Raw genomic sequence first — 11,083 nt, 5'->3', positions numbered from 1 at the left:
TGACTTCTACATGTACATGTTTAGTTTTTTTTGACTAAAGATATTTCTTATTTTTTGACAAAATCTTTGTCTATAAAACATGCTAAGGTTCTTGAATCTAACAAAGCTAAGACTTTGTGATTTTTTGGTCTTAAATAAACTTCTATTATAAAATAAGGTGAAGGATCTAAAAATAAAATAGAACCTTTACTAGGAGTTATATAAGATTCTAGCCGCATGGTTCCTATTGTAGCTAGAAAAACTTATTTTTTGAAATCTTGTCTTCTTTGCCAACCATGCTTCTCATTTTGTAATTGCATTGTTTCTTTGTATAATATGGAGCTGTGTATTTATCTTTTCCTCAATATAAGCATAAGTCCTTTTGATGTTGTCGACTCTTTTCCTACTTTGTGAGGAGTTTAAAATGTACGGTATCAATTTGGATTAGTTTTGGCCTTGATGAATAAGTATCTGAAAACTTAGAGGCTATTGTTATTATTTGATTTGTTCTCCTCCAATCAATTCTTTGTTCTTGACATCTTTCAAATAATCGATTATGACATGCAATAGCTTGAGTTATAAATTGTTCTAAAGATTTTGCCTTTGGCATTGTGAGTACCAAATCTTTGACATTATCCTTTAACCTATATCAAAATTCATTGATAAGGACTTTATCATTCTAGATTTTGAAATTCAATAGCATATATGATAGCTGATCATGATCTTTGCCATAAAGATAAGAACTTAGTCTCTACTACTTTTTTTCAATCATTTTCTTCAAATGTGGCTGTAATTACTTTTAAAAATGAATTTGAATGATAAAAGAGTTGCAAATCTTTTTTGTATAAAAGGTACAAATCAAGAGAAAACACTTCTTGATAAAAGTGCACCCATGAATCTGACTTGAATAAATCCATTGGGATATTAGAAAAGATACAATCTTAAAAGAACTTGATTTATTGCATAAAACCTCAAAATTTTGATCTTATTCCATGAAACTTCTCAAGCTTATTAATCCTTGTCCTTGTCATATTTGTAGAAATAAAACTCTCTGGATTTGGTTATAAGGATAATCTACTTGTTTCCTTCAATTGCACAACTTCTTGCTGCAGACTTTGAATTTCATCCATAGGCATTGGCATAGTACCTCTATAATTCACATTGAAAATACATGAAATTTCCACTCTTAAAGTATTGATAAGCTCATTAAGATCTACAATACTTGCAAATTTATTCTCATTTCTGCTGAGAGTAGCATCCATAATCTTTCTTTCCATAGTTTACTCAAAAAATTCAAAAAGTTAAATTAAAGGACGATAATCTGCAACTACTAATAAAAATTTCTGTAAAAAAGATCATTGTTTGAAAATAAGATTTTTTGTTTGAAGGTAGATAGTTTGCAACCTTCAAAATACAACAATAAGAGTAGAGTAATCTCTTCACTTCTAAAATAAGATATAAATAGTAAGTTAGTACTCTTATCAAATTATGAAGGACATAAATCTCAAAGAAAAAAAACCCTCAATACACTTTTATATTACTAAAAGGAACTAGAAAGTCACTCAAAGATATAATATTCGACTAAAATGGCTATTGCCAAAAATAAGAAGATTAGAAAGTCTTGAAATAAGACTAAAAAATAAAAAGGCATTGACAGAAGTAAAGAAGGCTTCATTCTTGCCTCGTTATATACTCTTAACAAAGAGCTATGTCGTGATGTCCTATAAGACATCAAAAAATAAGTTGACTTTGCAAGACATATATCTTAACTTGTAAGGCAAGTTTTTTATATGTTGGCCATATAATTAGCTTGTTCCATAAACTATCAACACGTAGTTAATCTGTTGACCAAGTTTCTAACCTATCAATCAACTATAAATACATACAAAGTCAAAGTAGTGTCTATAAAGCTTCTAGAAAGCTTTTTTAGAAGATCTTATGAAATTAACTTACTTTAATCTATTTTTATCTATTGCTACCTAATCATATATGTATTTATTAGAGTACCTATATATATATATGTGATACTTGTTGATTTCATAAATCTTCCTTGACATGATGTTGATCTCCGATCTATAATTAATAAGTGCTAAGATGTGCTCTTTGAGGTCTTTCAGTCACAATTGAGCCTCCATGGTAGCCCTAATTCAAAAAAGATGTGTAAATTGAGCACTTATCTTCTCACCCTCAAACCTTCTATGAAAAGTACAATTAAACATATTTACTTCACTTATGTCTACATCATGCTCCATCTCTATGCCGCTTCTTACTTCTCCTTAATTTTTGCTTCTATCATAGTCTTAAGTAGTCACCTCCTTCTTTTTAAGTGGCATCTCCTTAAACATAGGTACAAAAAGTTGGAAGAAGCTTTGTCCTATCTCTTGGTCATCTTCTTCCATCAAATAAGAATCCAATGTCTTTACCACAATCTTCTCCACCATCATTTGTTTCTTTTTCTTAATGTCATTAATGATAAGCTCATAGAAGTGCTTCTTTGTAATGCCAAGTATTTTCCTCAAGGTGAACTCAATTTTTGCATCAAGAATCTTCTCTTCTAGAATTTCTTTCATATCAATAGAGCTTTTAATGTCCAATTGAAGCTTATAAGAAGGACCTTTATCTTTAGGCTTGTCTAAACCTTCTTTTTTCTTATCTTTTGCTCTACTTTCTTGAGCTTCAACTCCATTATTTTGTAAATGAAGCCATTCCTTAAGCTTTTGGATAGGAAGATCCTTCTGCTCCTTGAGTAAACTTCCTAATCCTTCATAGCTTCCTCTTATTGAAAATTTTTTCCACTTCTTTAAAAAAATCTTTTTTTTTTTTTTTTTTTTTTTTTTTATTCCACAATAGCATCTTCATTCTCTAAATATTTATTACTACTTATAAAGACTTTGATGCTAATAGCATCAACTGCATCATATTAATCTATTGCCCTCAAAATAGCTTCTATTCTTCTAACCAAAGCCTCTCTCGGTGGTATTGAGGTAGCCATCATACCTTTGGTTTCTACCTCAATGAGATAAGACTCAGCCTTTTTCACATACAATCCACTTCCTCTTCCAACAAAGCCCACTATAAGCTTCTTCATACCTCTTCTTCTAAAAATTGAATTCCAAAGGTTGCTTCCATAGCAATGAACCTAACTCTACTTTTTTTGAAAAAAATAACTCCTTTTTTCAAGTCCTCATTATAATCAAAGAAAATTTTCTTTTTATACTTGAAACTATTACAATACATGCACCTCTTAATAAATCCCTTTAATTCCTGTAATACATGCAAAGAAATAGCCCTTTGGTTTTTTTCAACTCACTCATTTTCATTCTTAATTTTCTCATGTCTTTAACCAACTCCTGAAGGATATCTTCGAAAATAGACTTACAAGTCTCTTGGATTAGAGTAGATGTTACTAGATTTGATGGAATAATTTTTATCATAGATGGTAGAGCTTCTCGCCTTAAAGCTCTTTCTCTTGCCTTCATCCATTGTTGCTTGATCACTAATAACACCATATCCTCCACTTTCTTCTAATCATTACTTAAACCTCTATCGGTGGACTTATTAGCTAAGAGGACAAAAAATATATCCCCTAGTGCTTCATCCATTGCTTGCAAGAAGAGCTTGGTCTTCTTTGCATTCAATAAAAGTCTCTCTAAAGATGAGAGTTGAGAGAATTTTCTCTCAAACTCCCTAAGCAACTAATTCGAGGCTATAGACCTTCCTCATTGTTGCTCTTCATGACTCTCTCCAAATCCTCATCAAAAAAAATTATCTCTTAATCTCTTTTCAAAGTCACTCCACACTTCTAAATTATTTCCATGAAAATCTTTTATCTTCTTTCTAATTTCAAGAATGCATGCTAATTCAATACCAAGAATATAGTAAGACTCTAGGACTTGATGTACTTCTATCACTTCAACACATGCTTGAAGAAATTAATGATGTTCCTTTTATCAAACCTCCCATACTTGTTGACCATGCCTTGTAATACCTTAGTCATCTCTTTTTTACTTGATTGTACCTTTTGTTGTCTCTCAATGAACATATTCAAAGCCAAGAGCAAATCATTGGTACTTGCTCCCTCAGTTCTACTTGCACCAACTCCTCCAAAATCACCCATCATCTTTGAATATCAAAATTCTCTCACTTTCTTCCTTTTAACTCTTGAATTCTTCTTCATGCTCCAAGCTTGTATCTTAGCTCTATAACTCCATTGTACTCCACTTCTACTTCCAATTGCCTCTAGGATGCTGTCAATAGAAGCACCAAATTTTTGTCAAGAAGGTAAGCCTCCTCAAGAGAACATAGGATCCTTAATCATAAGTAGGTTACAAGAAGGCACAATGTTGTCTCAAATAAAATCAGATATAAAAGCCAGTCCAAAGACTAGATACAATTTATAGACTAATTTTGTTCTTTTCCCAGAATGCATCAAATTGTTAACTCTAATCTCAAATTTAAATTCCTTTTTATTAAAATATCTATAATTTATTTATTATTGAGTCAACCTAGGAAAAGTTTGTTCACTATGGATAAATAAATAAATAAATAAATAATCGAATAATTGGCATAAAAAATCTCAAATTAGTCTTAAAATTTGCTACCCAAAAATTCCAGCAATCCCTTCTTACAAATTTGCTTAAATCTCTCTTGTCACAATTCTATTTTTTATGTGATAAGGCTTATTAGAAAGTTCACAATCAAATCTAACTTTCTTTCAAATATCAATACAAATAGATAGAAATACAAGAAGTGGCATAGAAAATCTTGAACCAATGTTGAATCTCTTCTCTCAAAAACTTTAGCTTCTCCCTTCCTACAAATCTGCTTCAATCTTCCTCCTCTCAATTCCATTTCTTGTGTGCTATAGCTTATTGAAAAGCTGACAACTAGATCAAGCGATTATTCTAAATATCAAGATAAAAGATAAAAATATAAGAAGTAGCATAGAAAATCCCAAACCAATGTTGTATCTCCTCTCCCAAAAATTCTAGCATCTTCCTACCTACAACTGAAATTAATTATCCTCCAAATAACTTAAATGCACTTAAATTAAGTGCATCATGACAATGCTAATAGATGCCACCATTCAACATAGCTAGTACCACAAATCAATACTCAATAGAACTTGAATCAAAAGTAAAAGTAGAACTTTCAAATCCATAGTATGGAATATTCATCATTGCCTTTTGTTGAAGGAATGATATGATAAAAAGTTTAAAAATCTTTGATTGGTTTTTGAGTTTCATTTGAGATGAATGAACAATTAAGAGTTTGTTTTGTGCTTGCAGGCTTATAACTAATACAAATGTTGGCAAACATCTGTTTTTGAATTTCATTTGAGATGAATGAACAATTAAGAGTTTGCTTTGTGCTTGCAAGCTTATAACTAATACAAATGTTGGCAAACATCTGTTAAATATTGTTGAATGTTTTACATATATATATTTATATATATATATAAATTTGGTTTCTTTTATAGAATTGTATTGTAAGGAATTGCCAATGTCTTCTTTTTCAATGTATTTTTTCAATCAAAACAAACTTGTCCTTATTTTTACATTATTTTATTTTTGTATTGTTAATTGTTGCTCAATATATACACTCATACATACTTCACATATACAAATACATTCCATGATTTCACTCTATGATAACTAGACATGCTTATTTCTTATTCTTTTTAAATGATTGTATTTATCATCCTAAATTAATTAGTTAGTTAGTTATTTTAAAATTCATATAAGTATTATTTTAAAATTCTATTTTAATTAGACAAGAAAATTAAGTTCTTTTTATATAAACAAAGCAAAGTATCTAAAGGTCATAGTTTTCATCTTTATTCTATTTGAATTTATTATTATAAAATTTGATTAATAAATTTTTAGAATAAGTAATATAAAACACATATCATTCTTATATAAGAAATAAAATCATACAATAATTATTTTTAAAAAATAAAAATCAAGTGATTATTTAAAATTTACACATGATATTACGATTTTTTTAGTTATTTAAATAATTAGTACTCTACAAAAAAAAATTACTTCTTTATATATTTTTTCAAAAATAATAATAATCAAATGAATTGTGATATACCTAGCTACTGTCATTCACTAGTTTTCTTTTTTCTTTTTTCTCTCTTCTCTCCTTTTGCTTAGTTGCTAAAATAATATAATAGTTATTTCTTTTGCAAAATTGAGGCTATAACGTGCAATTGATGTAAATCACTGTACCACCATCTTTATAGAGAAGAAATAAGAGTATTCAGGGGAACATTTCATTCGTTGGATCGAAAGAGAACTCTATCGAGGATGGATGAAGAATAAGGGATGAGGAATCAAGGAGCCATGGCGGGAGTAGGAGGAGTTTGTCATATTCCTTTATTGATTAAAGTGATTCAACCGCGGGAGAGTTCCGGAATAGCGGACAACACAATGGCGTGGGAATAGGGCAAAGTGCTGATGTGGCACGGTGGGTAACGGGACGCGCATGGGGTTTCGCACCCAAAGCCGGGCCGCAATCTGGCTTTGTCGTCTTCTTCTTCCCTTTGTTTCCGTTCAGTTTCCAGCCAGAGGTGGCATGATCTGTTTGTGCTAAAGCGTGTGCGGCAAAAGTTGCATTTGCACAAAGCCGATTAAGCGATGCATTCCAGCGCTTGCGATGGGAGAATCATGAACTGTTCGAGATGGCCTGTATTTTTTGCTTCCGATCGTAGGCTTGAGAGTGACATGCAGGGCGGAGTTACGATGGTTCGAGCCTTCCGAATGAGAGCGTGTTTAGTGTAGTGCGGAGATGATTGTGGCGTATTTTGATTGTAAAAGTGACTTCCGCGTTGTATTTGTTTCGGTCAAATGCTGGAGGTGGAACTAGACCTCGAGGTTGAGGCGAAAAGGTGACGATGATGCTGGTGTGAGGACTAGTGTGAAGGTCGGTTGCTGGAAGCCAGTTGAATATTTTAGTGTGGAGTTTTGATGAGTGATGCCCTGTATGGAAGGAAGAGTTGGTGAGGTGTAAAGTAATTGCTGTTTCGGTAGCGCCCGAGCTTTAGCGTGTGGAGGAAGTGTCTTTGTTTGGATTTGGATATAGTCGTTTTTGTGCCCCGACTGGGACGATCCACCAAGTGCTATTCTTTAATGTCCAATTCGAGTCTTCTATCGTTGGCAATATTCCGCCTCTCGCCAGGGATTTCGGTCCCAGGATGTAATCGCATGCGAGGGTTTAGCGTGATTTGACCATCAAAAGCTCATGCGAAAGTAACATTTCTACTCGTCATATTTATCTCCCTACCACTTGTGTACTCGTGCCCTGGAGTAGCACCCTTGATGTGTTTCGTACATGGCCTTGGAGATTTGTCAATCATTTCAACTATCGAGACCGTTGTCATTTTGACTAGTTTTCCGGGAGAAGATCCTTGGTTGGATTACATGTAATTCCGACGGATGATGAGGTTTGGATTTTCTTCTTGCTTGTGTTGGTTCAGCCAAGGTAGTAAGTTCCGTGTATTCGCCAATGACCGCCGAGAGTTGGCGGTACTCTCGTGCATGTTCCATGAATATACTGGACTCGTGCCTTCTGTTTCTCTTCTTGGTCTTTTCTTCTTAGTGTTCTCTTGATTATCGTAGTATTATGTGCATGACCTCTTGCCATTGTGTCATACCTGCGGTCGTGTACTCCCAATATTTACCTTCCTCGAGGAGATGCAGCCATGTAGCCTAATCTTTAGAGGAGGTATCTAGGTCTCTTCTTTGCGCCATCTTCTTGGAGAGTGCTGATGTGCACAACTCAGCCAGAAGCTATTTTCTTTTTCGTGTCTTTATCCAATGAAGAACGCTGCGGATGCAGCTTCCTGCAGAGCCTCGCTGTAGTGTTCGGAACGAGGGGCTTCGCTGCTTAGGGAGTTAGGATAACCTTCTTGTGTCTCATTTCTTGGGAACTATTCCTTGGTGCGTCGCAAGGTTTCCCTAACTGAAGCTTGCAAATCCGCGAACTGCATATGATTGAGTCGACGGTGCTGCTCCAGAGCAGCCACAAGGGTCCTGCCTCTTACGTACCCTTTCTCAATGTGGTGTTCATTAAGTTTGTGACACAACATTGACTTCAGTCAATTTGCGGCTCTGCAGAAATTGGTATTCTCAAGGTTGGATCTCTTGAAGTGCGATCTGAGAGGGGGAGTCCCAGAGCTTTCTACGCTATTTTCCACTGACTAAATCATGGAAGTCAATGCATTCGACGAGCTCGTTCCCATCGATGACCAGATAAATGAGAGCGACGACTCCGCTTGTTGGCTATGGCGAGATGACGCGTTCAAATTGGACTCAGAATCAAACATAGGTCAGTCCAAACTTCCTCGTAGTATATAGTTCTATCCGATGTGTGCTCCTCCTTTTCCTGAGTAACATCTTATTTCATGCATTGAAATGTGGCGTGAAATTGGTTGATCTAGGCTTTAGAGCGCCTGCAGAATATATCTGCTGCAATGTGTACCTCCGAATGGGAATATCTTTTGAGACCAGTTTGTTTTTATGCTGCAGCTATGGTCAAGTCTTTCTGGGACGATTTGACTCAAAATGATGAGGAGATATTCGCCTCGACTCCGCCAATTGAGAATGAAAAGAGATTAAGCTCTTTGTATTTCTCCCTAGGTAGTCAGTAAATTGCCTTGTCTTTAGCGTCGATATAGGTATTATCATAAATAGTTTACGCAATCAAGGGAAACCTCCTGAGTGGCAGTTATTGAACGAGGTTTTGTTTGTTATGTATTGCACACTTTTCCTATGGTAGAGTTAGCTCATTGTACATGACTGGTAATCATGAAGAAGTAAAATTTTTGCAGTCAGCTGGACTAATTTTCCGTTTCTTCCCAACAGAAAGTGACAATGCTAGTTCTACTAGTTATAGTGCTGAAAATTGTGGACGAATAAAGAGACGTAAAATGTTGCACTTCTCTTGCACTAGTAAGGAACCCGTCCCTGTTTCTTCATTGGAATTCGAATCTGCCTCAGCGAACAAGTCACCTTTTGCGGTACTCGTCCATTTCTTCGTCGCAACCTTCCAGCATTACTATTTCAGTGGTCTTATTTCTAGAACTAGCATGCCATATTGCCTGACATTCTCCTGCTACAGAGCTGCGTGAATTTACTGGACCCTGAAGCTGACGAATTTCTCGTGCCGGTTCCCTCGTTGTCTAGTAATTTTTGGTGCTCCAAAGATGGTACGTCAATAGAACATACTTTGTGTGGTCATATTTAAAGTTCCTTTTAGTGAGTTCTTCATGGTTTGTGGTTCTAGTTCTGATATTTGTTCTACTTGTCTTCCACAACGTCTTTTTAGAAGTTGGGAACGGTGCTGACGACAAATGGCTGTCGAAGCGTGAGGAGCCCCACCGTCCACCTGAAAAAGAGTAAGTGAATCTGTTTGTGGAATTTTGTGTTGTGCGTTGCTTTGATGCAAACAAGTAATTATTCCCACAGCAGTTTGCTGATTTTGCTTTCATTCTCAAGCTTATCCTAGCTCTTGGTGTCTGTTTAACATCACCGTGCTTAACGCTGTCTGTTTGTCTGTTGTATACTTCAGAAAAGTTGTGATGCAGACTACCAGTCGAACTGAAGGATCAGGTAATTTCATGATGACTTGAAACCGTTTCAATGTCATTTTCTGATAGAAGTTGAGACCTGGACCAGAGAAACTGAAATCTATTTTGTTGATCGAGAGCAGGTTCAATGGTGCAGTCTTCGTCAACTTCTGAAGGAGAGGGGTTGCAAAGGCCTCTAACACCATTTTCAAAGGGGTCTACTCCTGGTACCTCATTCAAACAACAAGCTGATCATTCAGAAATCGGTTGTAAATCTTTATCATCCTTTTCCTTCCTATTGCTGAGCATGTAGTATCTGTCTTGTAGGATGGAGATCCAGTCCTCTGACAAGGTTCCGAGTTCAAGCTACGCCTGTAGCCTACCCATTTAACTTAGTGAAACCAAATATTGCTCATGGTGATGTCACATTAAGTGATATAAATCAGCGAATCAAGAGTACATCTCCAAACCCTACTCGTTATCAGACTTCAAGAGGCGAACAGAAGTCCCTAGCTCAGTCTGGATTAGGTCTTTCAGGAAAGGCCGTAGTGGAGTGTACCAAGATTCACACTGAAGGCAATGGTACCATCACGATCATGAAAACCCGAGGGTAGAGATGAAAATTTGAAAGGGGTACCCTTCCAAGTACCCATTTAAGGAGCTTTTTAGATCCTAATCTTGCTGGCTCTGGCTCTGAATTTGGTTAGGAAATTCCGTGAATTGTTGTTTACTTTTTAAAAAATCCTTTTCAGAGAGTGTATATATTTAACAGTCACACAACGAGGAGCGGGCCTTGTTGATGACAACGCAGGGTCTGATGTCTCGCAGTTAGCGAGATGGATTGAAATGAGTTTAAAATTACTAGCCTAAGTTTAGAAAGTCTGTTTCTGTTGCTCAGAGGCCCATAAAACTACATTGTGTATTATATGGTGGGACTTCCAGCAACTTCCAGCCGTAGTATGGCTGTGGGACATGTTTGTATTGTAAATCAGACATGTAAGGATCAGAGATTTCAAACTTGACTCTGTAATGTTGAAGGTTAAGGACATGTTCTTGCATGCATCATTTACTTAGTCTTTGGACTTTTCCTTTTTCCCTCTGATTTTCCTGCGAGTTCCCTGTTGTCTTCGTGTCCCTGGAAACTCACACTTTCTGCTCTGCAAGTGAACTTATTTTCCGGTTCCTGCGCCGTTTCATTTTTCGTGATGAACTAAGTACTGAAGAACCACCACATAACAGATATTGCAGTATTGGGCTAACGTGTGACCTTGTTTGGACATTGAGTGATATTGATAGCCCTGTACTGCAGGTACCTCATCCTTGAACTGAGCGTTATACGTGGACAGAAATCTCCCACCAGGTAGCCTTCCCCTGAGATTTGAGCAACTTACCGGGGTTGCTTCTTTGTGCAAACCTACCAACTCTGCGAGCCATGCACATCTGTAGACTAAAAGCGTATACTCCAAGCTCAATAGGCACCCACTTCAAATTTCCCGGTTCAACATACTGTTCGGGATAAAGAAACGTGTTAAT

General features: G+C 35.8%; 1 protein-coding gene across 9 annotated transcripts; it reads left to right on the top strand.

Annotated features, from left to right (window-relative positions):
* The first annotated feature begins 6,541 nt into the window (after positions 1-6,541).
* LOC112275517 (uncharacterized) lies at positions 6,542-10,593 on the top strand. Of its 9 annotated transcripts, none has more exons than XM_024505936.3 (9): positions 6,542-6,906; positions 8,100-8,310; positions 8,511-8,621; positions 8,847-9,001; positions 9,103-9,190; positions 9,310-9,379; positions 9,553-9,593; positions 9,694-9,777; positions 9,878-10,593. In XM_024505936.3, exons 2-9 carry the CDS (start codon positions 8,190-8,192, stop codon positions 10,162-10,164), a joined length of 957 nt encoding a protein of 318 aa, XP_024361704.1. In that variant the 5' UTR covers positions 6,542-6,906; positions 8,100-8,189; the 3' UTR covers positions 10,165-10,593. The 9 variants fall into 9 exon arrangements, with proteins under 9 accessions (XP_024361704.1, XP_024361699.1, XP_024361703.1 ...); XM_024505931.3 differs by having other exon boundaries at positions 6,620-6,906; positions 8,511-8,624; XM_024505935.3 differs by having other exon boundaries at positions 6,732-6,871; positions 8,511-8,624.
* Positions 10,594-11,083: the final 490 nt, after the last annotated feature.

Source organism: Physcomitrium patens, chromosome 23, assembly GCF_059467195.1.
Source record: "Physcomitrium patens ecotype Gransden chromosome 23, ASM5946719v1, whole genome shotgun sequence".
Lineage (NCBI taxonomy): Eukaryota > Viridiplantae > Streptophyta > Bryopsida > Funariales > Funariaceae > Physcomitrium > Physcomitrium patens.
This window is presented reverse-complemented; position numbering and strand designations above follow the sequence as displayed.

Coding starts and splice junctions, on each gene's coding strand:
- LOC112275517 (XM_024505931.3), top strand. CDS start 8,190: ATGGAAGTCAATGCATTCGACGAGCTCGTTCCCATCGATGACCAGATA. Junction 9,002..9,102: donor CGAACAAGTCACCTTTTGCG/GTACTCGTCCAT, acceptor CTCCTGCTACAG/AGCTGCGTGAATTTACTGGA. Junction 9,594..9,693: donor CAGTCGAACTGAAGGATCAG/GTAATTTCATGA, acceptor GATCGAGAGCAG/GTTCAATGGTGCAGTCTTCG.